Below are 19,410 nucleotides of genomic sequence, written 5' to 3' on the forward strand. Positions count from 1 at the left end.
AGCTTCGGGACATGGTCCCACTTCTTAGCTGTCTCCTACTGGCTGCCTCAAGCAGTGCATTTCTGTGCACAGGCTTTTGTGAATCCATTTAGTAGGTGCTTTTGTCCTTCTAAAGAAATTCTAGCGAGTCTTAGGGCTGTGGAAACCTTAGGCAGTAAGAGACCTGAAGTTGGGTGCTTTAACTCCTAGCATTGACACCTGTGTGTTTTTTTGTTTGGGTTTTTGGTGTGGTGTTTTGTTTTTTTTTTTATCCACCTTAATGCTCTGAAAACAGGAGATCTGCTTAATACTTGCTCTTATTTATAACCCCCCCCCACACTTGATCTGCAGATCTGGTCAGGAGCAGCTGTGTGAAAAGCTGTGCGATCATGTGGGCATGTGTATGTTAGCCAGATATTTCTCTCCATTCCAGTTGAGTTAAGATTATTAACAACACTCAAAGGCCTTTTTGCATGTGTGACTGGGGGGCATGATACAGGCAAGCACTATCTGAGGCAACACAGCTGTAATGTATTTATAGTGGGTGGGCAGTGCCCTACATCTTTTTCATGAAAAGCATCACAGTCAAAAACCTGAATATTGTTGTATGTGTATGGACGATGGTAAACTTATTCTGCAGGGGAATGGGGACTGAGTTGGTAAGATTTGTTTTCTTCAATTTATGTGCTTAGTACATTTTCTAGCCTCTCRTTCGCATGATAGAGGGCCTTTTATTTCTTTTCTTTCTTTGTGTTTCTCGCAATTACAATTACACTGTTCATGCCAACGAATTCAGCTGGGATTGGCCTGGAGTGTGTTCAAGCTGGAGTCTGTACCCGCCTAATCCAAGGTCTCCTTCGTGAATGTCCTCCTTTCCCGGCGCCCGGGTGGAGCCTGCGTCCTGTGCTGGCACTGGCACGTGAGCAGAGGCTTCGTAGCTTGCAGTCAGTTCATCATTATTTATGATATAATCTGTGTCCTCATCCTTCAGTTGATCCTGTGCATTTCAAACAGGGAGAAACATGAGTGGAAGGGAGACTCCGGAGGAGGATCTTTGTTAAAGATTGAATGAAGAACAGCTCTGATGTGATTCGCCTTCCATTTTGTTTCATTATTGGCCCTTTTTTTCCCCAGCTATTAATTTACCATATTGATCTCATCTTGATGTTGATCAGAACAAATAGCTGCTTTCCATATTCTGCTCTAGGGCAGTCCTCAGAAGCATACTTGCCATTCAAGCCTTTAAGATCATTTTGGTGCCTAAATATCATTAATGTCAATAGAATTAGGCAGCCAATACTTTCAGCATCTGGCTGAATTATTTAAAATGCGTCGCCCGTATTTGAAGCTCTCAGTATTTGTGGCCACTCTTGAAAATGTAACACTGCACCTTCCCAGACCCCTTCTCTACAGCCCTGAAAAAAAATCCATATAATTCCCAGCCTTAAAAATAATAGGCTTTGGAAAAGGGAGTTTACCAAAGCTTTGCATTAAGTACAGTGGATTTTGGGTTACACCCTAAACGCCATTAACCGAGCCAGGTACTTACGCCATATGCACTGGGGCTCGTCAGAAGCCTGGCGACAGGATTGCACCATTCAGGTAGCGTTGTCGTAAGAGGTGGACCAGCATGGGTTAAAATGGGTTTTAGGTATCTGTGAAGTTTGTTAAAGAATATCTACCATTTGCGTATTGATACTAACTTGCTCCTCTATTACACGATGAAATTTCGTTATATAGCATAAGGGAATCATCTAACTGAATGGAAAGAAAGAAAATAACATATCTTTACCTGCTCATTACTGCATCCATTCACCTGTCATCAATCTTGTCTAATGTGTCTTAAAAAAAACAAAAACAAAAAAACCCCCCAAAACCCCACTGATGCTCAAAACCTGTCCGGAAGRGTGCCAGAACGGCTCAAGCGGGTGYGTCATGGGATGCACAAATGCAGAAGGAACTGAAGGAGAGGAAATGGGCACCAGATCAGCCTGTTCACCATTCCTGTCTGCTGTAAGAATGTGATCATTTATAACAGAAGACATTTTAAGATGCAACTGTGTGAGCTACTTGTTGTAAAAGTGGTAGTGAACTTTTTTTTTTTCTTAAACATTCAGCTTCTTGTAAAATCCTTGCATTTCTGCAATAGACAAAGTATTTCGTCAAATATTAAGTTTCCTTATTGCTGGGAGTGTGCATAGATTGTTCTCTGTAGTACTTTATTTTCAGTATTCAACACATTTGTTTTACACTTCATACATCAATGCTCCTTTATATAAAATTATGTAAATAAGCTAGGAACAGGCTTTATGCTATTGTTTCACACCTGTCTTTCTGATCTTTTCATCCAAAAGAGCTCTGTTGAGATGAAAGAAAAACCTGGCATCTCTAGCAATTATAWCATGCTTGTATCTGTCAATAACTGCTCTCCCAAGAGTGCCTCAAGTTGCCTTCTTTCTTGCTACTTTTACTCACAAAGTAATTTTCAGTGTTGTTTGGGAAGCAGGTCTGTCAGCTATTTTTGCTACTAGGGAGAATTTTCCTTATTGATCGCCGTTCCTCTCTCTTGGGTGCTCGCTCTGTCTTTCCCTCCCTCCCTTTCTCCCTCCTTAAGGCGGAAAGGAAAATAAAAGTAACAAATGTGAACCTGAATAATGACTCGGAGCTCTGCAGCAATGGTGTAGAAATACTGGGTTAGTAACAAAGGGTCTTAAACCTAACTATTTTAGTGCCTCTGTTTCTTTTGTTACTTGTTTATGGCTCCTCACTGCTCTACACACCAAGTATGAATTCAGGTGACTGAGAAAACTGAGTTATGTAAAGCAGCCTGATGATCTCGGTTATAGACTGGAGGGCTAGATAATATGCTCTGCGCTGTATAATTCAGCTGTAGAAGTTGTTTTATTGTGTCCGGATTTTGTGTGTGAGTTTGGATTTTTTTTAAAATTAAATTGCATCTGTCAAAGAAGATAATGTGATTATTTCATCTAAGGTCACATACTAAATTAGCATGAAAAACGAAAGATGAGTCCACTTCAAAAAAGATCACATAATAAAAGTTGCTCAGAACCATGATCTAGAAATCAGGGCGGGAATCTCATGGGATAAAACTGTGTTGGGAAAGCTCAGAGCCTTCTGCTTCTGTAAAAGTAACATCAAACCAAACAACCCTTTCCTAATCCACTCCCAATTTTATTTGAAACCTCATGAAAGCCCTCTCAAAGTGCCAAGCAGTTAAGAGCTTTTATTAAAGGCAAAGTATGCAAGGCACCAGTTGGAGCTGTTTTGTTCTCAGCACTTCAGAAAACCTAACTAAAAGGCCAAAATTGGAACTAGGAGCCCAGTTCTAGGTTTTTAATCTTTGGCAGTACTGGCTCTGCCAGTACAAACAACCGGAGCTGTTTGAAGCGAGTTGTCAGACCCAGTGTGAAAACCGCAGGCTTGTGACAAAGTTACCCTTGGTTGGACCAGTCCTGCCTGCTGGTTTTATTCTCTTCCAGAATAAGTAATCGAAGATGAATGTTCCTCCACATTTCCTCTTTAATCTGATGATCTCTCAGCTAGGCCTTACTTCTAAGCAGCTTTATAACTTTGTAATGAGCTTTATAACCCTCACCACCACTTGAGCCCTGTGCTCCTCCGTGCGCAGTGTGGTGGCGTATGTGCTTGCGTGAAGCCCAGCGCGTTGGAAAGGGGTGCCAGAACGGGCTGTCCGCTCTGCCCGCACTGTGGTCTGCAGTGGGGGATCCCCCCTGCTAAAAAGCATTAGTCCCCCCCGGTTCTGAGATTAACTTGTGTGTGTAGTGCATTAACAGTTGCTGTGTGGGTGCGTTGATGTTTCCAAGTGGTTAGAGAGGGAAGGCTTCGTTCTGGGCTGCAGTGAGCCCTATAAGTCCCCCTGCTATTGCATTTGCTCCAACATGTTTATTCTCTGTTGCCCATGCTTTTGCTTTGCAACATCCTGAGATGCAGTTTAAAGTGAAGACAATTTTCTTGTGCTTGTTGAGATGCTTCTGATGCTGTAATAAATTATTTACCACTTTGTTCCTTAGTTAACTAGTTATTATTCAGCCTGCTAAAAGAGCTTACCTTGCATTAGCCTGTTTTCATTGTTTTAATAACCTATGCTGTAATGTTTTTACTTTATTTTTGACACAGTTGTTTTAYAGCATTACAGACATAATTGTCTTTCAGTGCAGCATGAAAGAGGAATTCTAATCTGTGCACAGTACTGGCATTTGAAACTTATATTGGCCATGGGTCTACAGCATTTTAAGGCTGACAAGAGGTCTTAGCACACTCCAGTTGCTCTGGTTGCATCTTCCAACATCTCCAGTGAGAAATAATTCAAATAGTGTGATTGATAGAAAAAGGTAGATTTTGCACAAAGGCTGCTTTAAAAAATGGAAGAAAGCGAGTGTAAAACTCTTAGCAAAGCTCAGGAATTACTGCCTAACCAGGTCTATGCCCTCTCAGTGGAGGGATGGGGAAAAGATAGCAGGAAAGTGTTGTATCAGTCAACCCATGTTTAGATTTGCGCTTCAGTTCTCCACGGGCAGAACAGTCCATGTGCACATTGCGGATTCTAAAGCCTACAATATACTGTGTTAAAGAACATTAATAATATCGTGAAGATGATAATTTCTAACTTGGGAAATGGCAATTTGGGATGCCTGTGGGTGCACATGTGCAGAATTCTGTTCTGTATGCAGTGCTGGTGGGCAATCCTGCCTCCACTTCCATCATCAAATGCTAATTTTTCCGTGACTCCCCATAACTCGGGGTTTCTACTCTCAACGTGTCCAGAAATGACCTAATGTTTAGCCTGGGTCCCTTCACTGCTATTTGAACACTGCTTTGCCCATGCTGTTCCAGCGTGCCCTCCCCGATAGCCAGGCGCAGTTCCTCTCACTGCCCAGAATCCGTATCCAAATCTGTTGTCCCTCCCTGGTTCAGTTTCTGCCTTTTCTGCATTTGAATCATATGACTTCCTCTTCTCTACTGCTCAGCACTAAACATAGCAGTCAGTGCTACTGCAGGACTGGCAAGACGGCTGGCAGGACGGCGCTTCTGGGGTCTCCTCCRCGGAGGACCGGACACGGTGTCTGGCCAGCGCAGCCCACCGTCAAACYGCACGAGGTTGAGCAACTCCGGCGAGGGCAGAGCATGCGCAGCAGTGACGGGGCCCTCACTGAGCTCTTGCAGTTGAAGAAGCTTTTGTTAAAAGTGTATGAACAGCAGGTTTTTTTTCCAAGTTTCAATGTGGTCTAGCTTAGGCTGGCTTTTCAAAGAAATGGCAAAAGATATCTCCAGGGTGTGACATTTGAGGTCTCTGCTCTAAATACAGAGCACTTAATGTCTTGAGGATTTATCAGAGCCAAGCGTGGAACTTTTTGTTTTTGTCCTAAATCACGTTGCCTGAAACAAACATCTATCATGGAAATTTTCCTTTCAGATAGCTACTGTTTCACCAACTTGTAGGTAATCCCAAACCAGAGTCTTAAAGTGAGAATTATCAGGCAATCTTAATGGGAAACACCAATCTTAATGGGAAACACTGCTGTCAGTAGCCATACTATGTAATATTTAGGATTTCCATTCTGCAAAACAATTCTGAGATTTCAAAATAGTTCTCCCCCTGCCCCCTCCACATCAGGGTGAAAAATCAGAATCTCAAAACTTTTCTTTCAGTAAGTTGGAAATAACTACATTTTGATAAATTGGCATGTTTTGTCAAAATTTGGAGAATGTTGATAAAATTCCTGTTTATACTTTTGACTTAATGGCATTAGCATGATCAAATAGAAAAAATGTTCTGGCAGAAATGTTCTGGCTGTTTTGACTCTAAGACCTGAAGGAGATTCATTTGTGGCAGAAGGAGTCTTAGCCCAGCTGTGAGGTTCTGAGTTGCTCTGCTGAAAAGCATAATAACAACTGCTGTGCCCTGGTTGATTATATGCTTGACTGCAGGTTTTGAGAGAAAGTTAATTTATAGCTTGTGAGTAAATCCCGTGAGCAGAAGAGGTGGCCGCAGTTTGAAATGCAAATGGCAGCTCTGCTTCAGCTCTATAAAAGCCTGTTTGGCCCGGAAGGTGTGCTGTCTTCTGCCTCGTCACGTGGTGGGGGCTCTCACTCAAGACAATCCCATCCTTCCCCCAAATAACTACTCTTACACCACAATATTTACTGTTAAAAGCCCCAAAGTACATGAGTTCTTGTGATACTAGTCAAAATTACATTACAAAATTACAAAATTGCTTTTCAGAGACTATCTTCCTTTAGCTAGCAAGCAAGCTGTGCTATAAATATGTATTTGTTAAAAGTATATCGTTTATCTTCCGTTATTAGGTGCTATTTATTCTGTAGGTGTAAGTCCCTGGAGGTAAATATCAGCACTCCCAGAATCTTTCCTTTGTGCAATTTTTTTTAAGATTTCTTCTGGTTTGCAGCCTCTTATTCTAAAGGGTCCCTTTTGTGAATATTTTGATTTAAATACGTTTGTAAATTTGAGTTAAGTGCTTCTCTTTTCTGTATTTATGAAGAAGCACATGAAAGAAGGATACAAAGGAAGAGATACAGTTTAGGTCCATTGAAAATGTTTTCCTTMGTGAGGACAAATGACCTTTTGCTTCTTGGCAGAGTTTCAGATTTTAAAGAGAGAATGATTTTGATATTAGCCATCTGATAGCCCAAAGAGGAAACGCTTCCACGTTGGTAGCGTTTGAGTGAGAGCAAGCAAGGTGTGAAACGTCGGTAACCTGGCGAAGCTCGGCGCATGCGCGCCTGAGCTGGGGAGGCCCGGGGACGACTCTGGGTGTGAAGTACGTGCGCAGCAGATCAAATTCACCCACAGCAGAGGTTTGTAGACAGGTCTCTCCTCCTGACTCTTGCAGGAGAGGACAATCTTTCCCCATGCACCAAGGAATCTTCCCCAAAAGATGGGGAATTGCCGGTGTAGGCTAGCTGAAAAGGGCAGGGTGTTATTATATATTGTATCTAACTATTAGATTTTGTTATTAGAAGAGCAGACAGGTATATTTTTGAGAGGCCTGTGAGATCTACACAGTGATTTGATGTGTAGGGATAATCTAATCTGCCTTACGGAGGAAGCTGGGAAGGGACAACCGATTGCTGGGGAATGGTGCTCCAGCGCCCTGCGACTGATCTTGTGGAGTCAATTAAAAAAAAACCAAAAAACCCAACAACAACAACCCCTCCCCCCAAAAAAAACCCCAGATCCCCTCTACTGTTGTTGTAATTTGAAATACTAAACAACTGAAGATAAACTGAAGCATGATGTAGTCATGCAAAGTCAAATTTATGGGTCTCACAATATTTGGATGATTTAAGATTCATTGTCTCTGTCTCTTTCTCATGTCTGAGAGCAGGAAGGATGGGGGAAAATCAGTGGTAATAAATAGTTCTGTGCATCCTGTTCTGACTGACTTTCCTTTTAGTCTGGAGCCAGACATATGGTATCAGACCAAAAGAATTGACTTTGGCTTTTATGCAGAGTAAGGGCTAAAAATTTGCTGCTTTGGACTTGGAAGCAGGAAGCATAGCACAGATCTGGGCAAGACGGAAGGAGTTAATAGACTTGATCTTTGCTGGTATTGATATGGTTAAGTAGCTGCAGCCTGAAAAGTGACTTGTTCTCTAAGATGCATTGAGTAAAATATCAGGGATATTTGCAGAGTGGGTTTTTAGTTGTGAGCTCACTGAAGCAGAGAGGAAAATTGAGACATGCTACTCAAGCTATTTGAAACCTATTATATCCCAAATTTAACACCTCCATGCAAAGAAAAAATATCTGAGACATAAATGGGGACTTGCTTATATAACTGATGAGTGGGTAATGCAGCTACTCTTGATAATAGAAGGATAGGGCATGCGAAAGGATGGGATAATATTCATATAAGACTCAAAAGGTATATATGAACAGGTACTAATGTCAGACAAACTAACATTAGAAAGAGCTTTGGAGGATACAGACTATGAAAGGCAACTAAAGAGAAGAGGAAAAACCTCCCTGRTATCAGTTGCATAATAATAAAAAAGAAAATAAATAAAAAGACTCTCCATCCCAAAAAATTCAACCACCTAAAACCTCCCCCACAAGATAAGACTGTATTGCACTAGTGACATCAGCCATATAGAAACTAGTGACATCACCCATATAGCTTTAGAGAAAACAAACAGTAAAGTCACAGACAGGGTAGATTTCAACAGGTTATTGCATGGGGGAATGCAAAGGAAATGTTCATTATTAAGGCCTGAAAGCAGGTTCCTTTGCAGTCTCATAGAGTTGCATACAATGGCAAACACCTGCAAGAAAGAAAATTTAACAACAGTAAGACAACAGGGTGTTATTTTGGTTCCAGTGGGGGGGGGGAGGGGGGAAGAAAAGGATTTTGGTGACATGCATGTAATTCTCAGAAAAATGTGCATGATTCCAAACTGACGCAGTCTCCCCTAACTTCAGACGTCTGGTAGTGGGAGATCTGAGTCAAAGCTAATCTTCCAGTCCTCCTTCTTTGTCAGTAGAGAGAAACGGGCAAATCCCAAGGCAGTGAGTTTCATCCTGCCGTGTCCGAGTTAATTGGAAGAAATTGAAACCAGGGTGAGATTCTTTCCTTCTTTTGACTATAAAAGACCCCAAGCAACTAGTTTAGACTTAGATGGCTAATAATTAGGTATCTAAAGCTTGGTGAAATGAATCTCAGTCCAGGAGGTAACTAAAACCAGAACCCCCAAGGCAAAACTTGGGAAACCAAACACAACATCCTCTGTATCGGGGAAGCTACAAGTGTATGAAAGGCATCCAATTGCATAGTTGGGAAATACTTTCTTAAATGCATCTAGAAGAAGAAAGGTAAAAATATAGGCTTTTATGTAATAAATATTACATCAAAGCCAGCAGCAGAAACAAAAGCTTTAAAATCATTAAGCTTGAGAAAATCTGAATGACCGTGGAATTCATAAAAGGCAATTTCACCTCAGAATTAAAAAAAAAAAAAAATCCTGGCCCATTTGAAGGCATAGGAAACGTGTCAGGACGTTACAAAACCTGTCTGCGTGTGCCTTGGCGCTAGGGCCGGTGCTGCGAGCACCGTCGTGAGCAGTAATCCCTCCCTCCAGGAGAGGAGCCCCCCCAGGGTATTCCTTTAGCATAGCCCCAAAACCAGAGAAACCTCCGGCAGGAGGAAGCCGAACCGCTGCGTTAGAAAGGATGAAGGCTGGTGTGACCTGCCTACACGTGGGCCTCAAACGCTATAAGCCAGCCGGAGAGAGCGGGCGCGGAAGAGCGAGCGAGGAGCCGAGGGTCCGTGGGCTCCGTGGGGAAGGCTGGCCGGGGYGAGGACGTCCTTGGCGCTACCGCCCGCCCCAGGAGGGTCCCGGACAGCCGCTGGGAGGGGAGCGGGGCCGGGCCGGGCCCCAGGCATCGCTAGCACCGTCCTTGGGCCCGGGGCACCACGAGCCTGGCCCTGCGCAGGTGCAAATCCGTTTTGCCCAGATGTGTCGGTTGGATCACATCTTAGAAAAAGAGAGAAGAGGTCTGATCCAAATAAAGAGAAAGCTATAAAGCTTTTAAAAACCTCTCGCAAAGAAATTATGTTGGGTTCAGTGAACTCAACCCTGCCAAGACTGGCGCCAAGATCAGCAGCAATCGCAGCGTGTCTGTGCTGGGAGAGGAGAGCTGGGGACCAGRGTGGCAGGGGGACGCTGGGTGGCAAGAGAGTGACCAAGGCTTTCCAAACGTSAAGGTGTCATTCCCTGCGAAGCAAACGGGAATGCTGCAGTGCGCGCGAGACAATGAAGCAGCTGCGTGGGCTCTCTCAGGAGCAGCTGGAGCAATGGTCCTGCTATGGCCCTCTGGTGACATGGACTGAGAGCTRAAGCCAGTGCACCAAAATTATGCTCAAAGAGCAAAAGAAATACTTGGCACTTTTTCAGGAAGTGAGATATTTCATCATTACATAAATATAGCTGTGCAAGAACAGTGAAAATAGCTCATAAACCTAAAGAGATCGTTTCTGACAAATCTCCGGCTGCTGCATTGCCAAAGCATCGGAGAATGCTCTCTCAGCTACAAAGGTGCAACTTGAAAGTGAAATATGATCCCATATGAGAAAACCCTGTACAAAACTCTTCTTGCACAGTTTTGTTGAAGGATGAGATGCGAACGTGGAGGAAGGCTTGGAGGAACAATGCATTTTATGTTCTAACACTTGCTTGTGTTTGTAAACATGCTAACAAAAACAGAGAAACAGAAATGATGATTCAGTGAATCGTTTATAAAGACAAAATAAAGTCAGGATTATATGTATAAAAATAACAAAATCTTTTGCTCTATCAGAAGCTGGTAAAATAAAGAACAGAGTAAATAAGGGGAAGGGTGTCATGCCAGAAGGGAAGAAAAGAGTAATTCTAAAGAAAATGGAAATTCTGAAAAAATTTTTGAAGACTGGTTTGGTATGGTAATAAAGGATAGACCAGAGCGCTAGTCTGTTGGCCCAGTGTTAATGCACAAACAAAGCTGTGGTCAGAGATGCGTGCATCCCTGTAGAGCATAAAATCAGAGCACCAAGGTGACCTACACTGAGTGAAGCCCCTGGCAAATTTGACAGCAGCAGAGCTGCATCCAGTGCATTCATGTAAGGATATTATTGCTCGCTCTGGCTGTGGGAAATAATACCCGTTCCAGGTATGGAAGAAGATTCAAACCAGTGTGACAAGACTTGAGCATGTCCTAGCACTTTTGAGGAATAGTCTTTTACTTACTAATGTGATGTATTTATGGACAGTTAAGGAGTGTAACAGAGGCTCTGGGAGTGACTATAAAAAGAAAATATGTCTTTTAATCTCTCAATGCTGAACGGCTGAGAGCAGGATAGCCTTTGTAAAGCCTTTGTCAATGAAAACCTTGTTTAATATAGCTTAGTTTATGTATCCTCTGGGCTCTARTCCTGTGAGCAGTTTGGTCCTGAGATTGTCTGTGGATTCTCTAGCAGCTTTTTCCAGTGCGTAACCCATGTTAGGCACCCAGTTAGCTGCCTAGGTGGAGTCGGAAATCTCTGATAGGTTTGTGAAGAAAGCCCGCTAAGAAGCGGGGAGCTCYGCGTTTGAGGAAGGGAGGACATTTTACACAGGAATAGCTTCCCCTGCAATCGGAAGGAAGCAGCCATCTGGCAAGCAAGGTTTTTGCTTTTGGAAAGGTGTTTTAAAACAGAGAGAGACCAATTGGAAAACACTCATTATAGGAAATCTCTTAAGAGGTATAGAAATTCCAAAGCAAGGAACAATTGAAGATAATGAATTATGGCAGAGTTCATCGCARAAGAAAGATTTTTCACTAAACAGGGATAATAGTATTTTTACTCCTAGGAATAAAATATATATGCATTTTCTATCCTAATATTACTGCTTAGAATTCTAGGTACATAAAATGTAGGGAAAATGGAGTATTTTGTTTGTAAGTGGCAGATTAAACTAAAGTAATGGTACAGAGGATCCATATTAAGAGCTCAAACTGCCTTTTGAGCAACAGAGGAGCTTATAAAATATAAAGTAAAAGCCAGAAAAAAATGTAGCAAGAAATCAAGTAGAAAACCTGGCACTAGATCTCCTCTTGGGGCAGTTCATCTCCCTGCTCCTACTGGCAGACTGAACTGGAGCGGGATGACCAAGCTGTTAATGCCTGTCTTTGCAAGAAAGGCTTTCGGGGAGCCTGGGAGCGCTCGAGCGTAGTCTGCTGAGTGGGAACGGCGTGCTGTGATGGAGAAACTCTGAGATGCACAGGGAAAGTTGAGAGAAAGTTTGCAAGTGTGACCAGTGACTTCTACGGTTTGATTAGAAATATGTCTGGACCAGAGATGAAAAAATAGGATGTTTTTTGCTAGAATGAAGATTTAAAAGGGATATAATTTTGCAGAGGTATGGTATTCCAAATTAGAAGCTGCAATGAGAACTTACAAAACTTTCCTCTGTTTTACTACATTTTAAAGGAACGTGGGAATCTAATGGCATTAAAGAGCACTTACTTTAGGGCAAACGGAAAGATGTGTAGTTTAACAGCAGGTATTCAAACTGTGGCCTTCATGGCCTGAAGAGATTGTGGAGCCTTCGATAAAGGGATGTTTACTCCTGATACTGTAGCACTCTTACAGCTGTGCAAGCTGAGACAGTAGGGGATGCCAGGCTTTAGGACTCTTGGAGGGTGGGGAAATTCCCCCCTTTTTCGGTATAACTACACGATGTTCTTGGAGGGCTTTATTTTTTGCATCTGCTGGTGGAACTGGTACCTGATGGGTCTGCCACAGTGTGAGTAAATCTGTGCCCTTGCAATGTTGTCATTGCTGTGTTTGACTGCAGTATGAAATGCTTTTGTAATTCTTTTTAATGGATTATTTCAACATGTTTTTAGAGATGTTGCAAGTATTAGTCAAGCATCGGTTTCAGAAAGGTTAAGCCAGTTTCCGAAAGCTTGCGTACCTCATGCCTCACAGTTCATTTTGCTTCCAGCGAAAGATGCTGGAAATGGGTTATGAAAGGTATTTTGGTTTTAATTTGGTGTCTTTCCCTTCTGTTTATTGGTGCAATGGACTGCACGCATGTATCAATGCTGGCACTGAGCCAAACGCAGACAGTAATAGAGATGGGGGAAAGTAGGGAGCAGCGTGAATAAGCCTGGGGTTTTCTCTTTCCCAGCGTTTGATTACAGAGGGAGAGGTCAGCTACTGGGTTGCAGTCGTGAGTCATCCGTAACACAAGAGCCAGCTATACTGTGCATGAACAAGTGTAGCTGTTCCACAAATGTGACTTGTTTAAGAAACGTGTTCGCTGAAATCACTGCTTCTCGTGTCCTTTCCCCTCTCTGCCAGCACTCCTGCGCTGAACCCCTAATCCAGATTTCAAAATTCCACTTGCCGCTCGGGTTTCACCCTAGTGGCTCATTTCCAAATACCTTCATATTTTAACTGATTTAGATCTAGGTTCCTATTTGAAAAGCTTGACTCAGAGAGCTCATGTTTACCTTATTTTCTTTACAGATGCCTGTTTATGTTTTTCCCCATGTTAAATGTATGCAGTTACCTGTTTCCTTTTTCTGGTAGAAGCATGGCCCAGAATAATTTAATGAACTTCAAAATTATTGCTGGGCGTCTATATCAGAGTACCTGCTTGATGACACCTGGATTGGATAAGGCATTTAGATGGCTGAGCGTGTTGATTGGCGTTACCCCGTGAGAGCCTAGTGAGGAATTTGGTAACTTGGGGCATGTGACTTCTCCCCCTTCTTCCAAAGTTTTGTTGCGTGTAGAGGGGACATGTTTTCAGTGGGGAGTTAAGTCCCTGCTGAACGTGTGTGTAGCTATGAGCTTGCTGCAGAAGGGGATGTGAAACGTGGTCCTTTCTCCTCTGGGGCTTCAGCTTTCCAGGGTGCCTGTGAGCAGCCGGGCTTGCTTCTGCTTTGAGGAAGGCCTGTCACTGCTAAGACCTGGCAGATACAAACATGTCTTCTAAGCCTATGAGAGGAGCGTGGATGCCCTGTCCCTATAAACAGCTGATTTTCTGTAAAGGCAGGGCTAGAGCTAAATCTAACAGCTGGAGCACTGTCGTGCAGAGGATGGAAGATCAAGCAAAGAACCGAAATCTCGTCTTGAGGCGTGTGAAATAACTGCCCGGAGCAGGAGTGGGTCTGACGTCCCCCGTGCTCCAGGTGAGCTGAGGCAGCGGGCCAGGCTCACGGGGTGCAAGGTGTTGGAGTGGAAGTCTGAAAACTGCGTAGGTCGGTTTGATTTGCCCTTCTAATCGAGGCAGTGGCACCATTACTCGTGGTTTAAGAACTGAACTGCTCACTGCAGTGAACAGTATTATTCCTACTCTTATTTGCCTACGGCATCACCACTGAGCATCCTAAGGCCTTTCCTGGCCTGCCAACCAGCGAATACAGCCACGTAGTCCTCCGAGCCCCTGCCAAATTAGGGCCCATGATACTGCCACCGGCACCTGAATTAGCAGGGTATGGAGCACTGTACCTAGATTACCAGCTTGTTAATTACTAGCCAAATCGAAGGCCACCCATTACCTATTAGGCAGGTGATAACCTTTAATAGTTTTTAAAATCAAATCCGTGATGTTATCTTAACAGAAAAGAGTGAAGAAGGGCTGTAGAAAGTGTGGAAACTTTTCAAAACGTGCTGCTAAGCCCGCTGGGCGTCTTAGCCATAGCAGTCTCATTTTTGAGGACTTGCTGGATTGTGCGTAGGAACAGTTAGCGTCAAGGTACTGCCTAAGACACAGAGCTAGCAGTGCTGTGCCAGGAAATGAGCTCGCTGAAAGATCAGAGTCAGGTTTTACTGGATAAAATGAACTAGGGAAGAAGAAAGGCTCAAATAAAGATGCTTGGTTGTGCCTGGAGACTGTTACTGTCTTGCACTAGATATTATCTAAATTTTATAGAAATGATTTTAAACTAGACTACATCTATCTTCACTGCACTTACTGTGGAATCTGGGGACTAAATATAAAACAGGCTTAACATTGCAAATTGTCAAAAATTGTAAAAAATGACCAGCCAATCATTAGTGATTCATAATTAGTTTAAAACCACATAATACAAATTTTTGAAAATACATTATTATTTTCTGGTATTTGGTGCTAGAAACATTCTTCAGTATAGCAACTTCTGTAAATGTAAACCCTGGAGCTAGACATTTGGTCTTGGATTTTGAACTCTCTTTTTTTCCTGTGGCTTTCAGGGAAAAAGACAACTGTAACACAGTGACAATAACATCTGTTTAACCTAAACGCAAGGCTGTTGAGAATGTTTTTATAGAAAATGGATCTTGTCAGGCAAATACAATTTTATACTTGGATGAAATTACAAGTTTGATTGGTAAAAAATGACCTGCATTTAATAAGCTTTGTAAGGTGTTTGGAATGTCATTATAATTAAAAGTTAGCTCTTTACGGTATCAGTGAAACATCGATTAAGAACTGGCTGGTTGATAGACCTGACATAATAATTGCCAGGAGAGAATTGCTATGAATTGGTGAGTGTTTCAATGCAGGTTTTAGAAGGATCAATAAAAAATTTGGTAGTCAATAATTTCACCACTATAAAGTCACTGATGATAAAATGTGTGAGTGAAGCAGACAAAAGGATGACAAATCATGATAAGGACAGAACAGTTAGCTGGTCTCATTCAAATATATTTCCTTTAATTTTATTCCTAAAAACAAACACAGTGTTGTGTATCTTGGAAAAAGCAAGAAGGGTCAAACTACCCTGCAGTGATTGCGGGCTGCAGCGCCAAGAGACTCCTCGTGAGGTGCAAGAGCGGCACGTGCAACCGGTGAGCAGAGTGAACTAGAGCATCAGTACTCCCGTATAAAACGTTAGTGGGGACGAGTGCCAGCATGCCAGGCCCGGTTTGGTGGTCCATAATTTAGAATGGTTTTTCAAAAGTTGGGGAGGATGTAAGAAAGAGCCCCCTCACTTTGCCCCAAGAATATTTAAAATAAATAGATGAAAAAAAATAGTGACCTGATGAAATCCTTAAGTACCTTTACATGAAAATATACACGATACTGGAATGTTCTTTAAAAAACTAGTCCAGGACAGGAAGCTTAATCTGTGCTGAAAGACACACACAAAAACCACAAAAAACCAACCCTTTCCCCCCCCACACACTTTAACAGCGACTAGGTAGAGGAACACTAGGGAAGGGTAAACTCTCCATTTTCTGATCAGGAGTGGATACCTTCCTGATACCTGTGCCCTTTAGCTCACACAAGTTCTTGCAATCAATACAGAGGGACAGGGTGGAATTCAATAGTCTGTGATGTTCAGGAGGTCAGACCTGATAAAGTGAAGGCCCCTTGTGGCCTAAAATTTAAGCTTTAAGAGTTTAATTATTTAGCACCTTAGAAGCCCTTTGACCCTAGGAAACCCATAGAAGTGCTCGCACAGGTTAATTCCCTTTGGAAAGGGGGCGTGCTTAGTATTTGAGAAATCTTCAGTCTTTAACCTAAGCGTTGTTTTCTTTGTATTGTCTTCCGTGCCCGGTTGTCCAGTTATGTCCAGGTGGCTACGCTCGCTCATCCCTACCTTGCTAGTTRCTGAGCTGTGCTTCACTTAGTTTGGTAATGGTTTGAGAGTGTATCGTCTAAGCTCCTCTCTGTTCTGTACCAGTGAAACACGTATTTCATTATCTTTGACTGCGAACCTGTAGTTCCTGAGTGAGTCTGACAATGCTGTGTTGCCTCTGTACTCATTTGTAATCATTAACTTCAGGTTTGTCAACAGACTGCAGAGGAGACTTAACTCATTTAGGAGCTTGGAGATTCTGCTGTGTGTAAAGCGTTTACTTAGATTTAGTCATTTTAATTTTTTTCTTTTTTTTAAAATCCTGCCTCCAATAAACACAAATACAATTATAGCTCTGGACAATTCTTTCTTATACTGGAAAAATATCTCTAAATCACATAGAAGATCCCGTGAAAGTTGGTGTCAATCCACTGCTTTGTCCATTTCTGCAGACCTGTTATTTGTAGGCTGTGGCAAGATATTTGAGTGCRTAGGGACCCAGCCAGGGACAATTAGTGATGGACAAGCTTTCAGAAGGTCAAATGTTTATTTTGCTACAAGTCTCCCAAACAATAATGTCTTCAGTATTGTCACAAACTGATGTAAAGCTGTGTGTTAACTAGAGGAACATCACGATTCAAAATGCCTATGATGCTAAACAATATCAAAATTACTAGGCTGAGGCAGTATCTACAATACTAGTTTTGTGCACTGCCCTATGCTGTCCAATAGAGCTTGACCCATCCCCTCCCCATGCTGCTTCTTTCCTCGCTCCTGTGCTCCCAGTTGCCATTCTGGAGCTGGGTGGTGGCATGTGCCCAGCTCCACTTTTCCTAGGGGGGGCTGCTTTACCCTCCTCGCCACGGCTGCATCCTCTCCTCCCCAAAGAGCCAGAGCAGAGCTTGTGCATGGGGGATCAGCTGGGGACAAGTGGACCCAGGAAAACAGGGGGACGAGCAAGAATGGGGCGGTGGGACAGGGTGTCCCCGGTGCCTCTGCATGGGACAGTCCCATGGGGACAGATGCTGGTCCTGTGGGGAGTCCACGAGGTAGAAGGGAGAGAAGCTAGGCACAGTCTTCAGAAATCTGATTAGCCCCTTATCCAGAACACTTAATAGTTGGTAGTAGTGTGACAATTTGTTAATATCTGTATCATGAGGGACTTAAATGAGGTTGTGCCTTCCTAGCTTGACTTGAGCAGCTCAAAGGAAGCCCCTAGGGGCCAGTTTTCCTTCATCCATCCCACTTGGATCATTGGTGTTGCCCTGATCCAGATCAGGGCTTATGACACCTTCAATGACGCTTTCTTTTGCCTGTGTAGCTAATGATTTTCTCCTACAGCATTGATAGAGTGGCTCTCTGCTATTTTTGGCATCCCCCCCCACCCCCTGCACAGATTGTAGGCAAAAGCTCTGTGACTGCCTTGTCCTAAGTTATAATTTTCTGTATCCAAGAGTGATGGTGGGAATCGCTCTGATTCTGTCACGGCATTTCTTGGCTATTGCACATCCAGGGGAGCTATTTTCAATCACAGTGAGGGACTCAAACTACAGTTCCCGTGAGATACCAAATTAACATTTATAATAGGTAGTTCTTTGATTTCTCAGATGAAAATATTTCTGGGTTGAGATGCCTGACGTTTCAGTGAAAAGTCAGAATTTTCCAAGGGCATTTTCATTCAGTTGAAAGTTTATTTTTCTATTGAAAAACAGTTTTGAGGGAAAATATTTGACCAGCACAGTTAGGGCCCAACTGTCCACACAAACACAGCTTTGTCTGGCCTAGAATAGCTGTCAAGGACAGAGGGTTGTAGGCATTTGGGGTTGAGGATGGCTGTATTAGTTTGACCTCAATACTAAGTAAAGTCTTTGAACATGTTTTGAGGGAAAAGGGTAATCAAGGACATAAAGTTATATGGAAAACTGGATAAAATGCACTGTGTTTTTAACAAAAGCAGATTGTGTCAGACTAGGCCTATGTCTTTATTTGATAAGATAACTGATTTGCTAGACAAGGTCAAAGCAATAGATCAGATAGATATCTGGGTTTAAGTAAAGTGTTGATACAGTGCCTCATATGAAAATATTATTCAAGAGAGAAACAAAAGGAAATAGCATACAGTAAAAGACAGATCAGATTATTTTTCCTTTTAGCCAGTTTGGGTCTTCTTACAAAGGGTGTCCCTAGGATGGAAGGAGGTGGTAGGTGGTGTTCCTAGGCTCGAGACAGTCCTGCTTTGTGCAAGCGATGTCGATGCATGAACTAGTGCTCATCTGCAGATTTCATAAGCAGGTGCAAACCAGGGTGGTATTACAACAAGGAGGACTAGATCTTCAGACAGGATTACCATTTGAAAAGTGGAGGCTTTTGCATCCATAGTTAGAAATCTAGAGAGAGAGATTTTCAAAAGAACTGAGCAGTTCTTGTTGAATATTGTGCCCTATAATGTTGATTACTTCTAATTCACACGATTGCCCAACAAATGAGATTTTTTTGGTGTGTGTGGGGGCATTCTTTGTAACTTGTAAAAACTCTGGGACTAGTTATTCACTTTTGAGACTGAAAGAGCCTGGAAACTGAATGAAATGAATGTCAAAAGAAATTAAAATAGGATGACTTTTGTAAACAACAAAATGAAACAAAAAGCCCTACTTTATCATCAGAATGACTTAGTGTGAATGCACAAGTTTTTAATATCAGTTTTGCTGATTTACAGACTAGATAGAGGTAAAATAAGGCAGGTAGTATAACATCATGTCAGTCAATCTGAGATAGCATTTGAAATGAAAACATGTTTAGATGACACATTCATGTGCAGAGTGTAATGATTTGTGTCCGTTTATCTGCAGTAATACCATCAACCTAAATAAACTTGAAATTTGCTTTTACTCATCTCACTTTAGTCTCTCTTTAAATTCACTGTACTCATCTCACTTTTGCAATTATGGCTCTCAGGTAGCTTAATCCTAAACCAATCTGAGAAGATGGTGAGACACACTTTCTATTAAAACCTCTGAAAAATCCTTCTGTCACAAATAAATGTGATCTCATTATATCCTTTTCATGAAGTAAGGTCTGCTGACAGCAAATTAAGCTGCCTCTGATGATAAGATTATGTTAGCATTAAAAAAGAAATGTCCCGCTCTTTTTGAAATATGTGGCCTTGTGTATTTGTTTGGAGGTATAAAAGGAGAACAGTACCAGAGATTTGAAGCTCACAGTAATATGTAGGCACTAAAATGGAAAGGATGGGAAAAGAATCATACTGCAATTTCAGCTCTAGTTTGTTATAATTATCTACTTTGGCTTCCTTATTGTGAAAGTTCATCTGTCAAGGATGT

General features: G+C 42.3%; 1 protein-coding gene across 2 annotated transcripts in view; it reads right to left on the reverse strand.

Moving 5' to 3' along the window:
• Nucleotides 1–213: 213 nt before the first annotated feature.
• SLC9A9 (solute carrier family 9 member A9) overlaps nt 214–19,410 on the reverse strand; it is a 221,239-nt gene continuing 202,042 nt past the window's right edge. For both annotated transcript variants that reach the window (XM_026086985.1, XM_026086984.1), the window contains 2 exons: nt 1,529–1,634; nt 214–976 (listed from right to left, as the gene is read on the reverse strand). In XM_026086985.1, the coding sequence (XP_025942770.1) occupies nt 758–976; nt 1,529–1,634 (325 nt within the window). In that variant the 3' untranslated portion in view covers nt 214–757. The remainder of the gene's footprint in view (nt 977–1,528; nt 1,635–19,410) is intronic.

This window comes from Apteryx rowi, unplaced genomic scaffold (assembly GCF_003343035.1).
Source record: "Apteryx rowi isolate R43461 unplaced genomic scaffold, aptRow1 scaffold_70, whole genome shotgun sequence".
NCBI classification, from domain to species: Eukaryota; Metazoa; Chordata; class Aves; order Apterygiformes; family Apterygidae; genus Apteryx; species Apteryx rowi.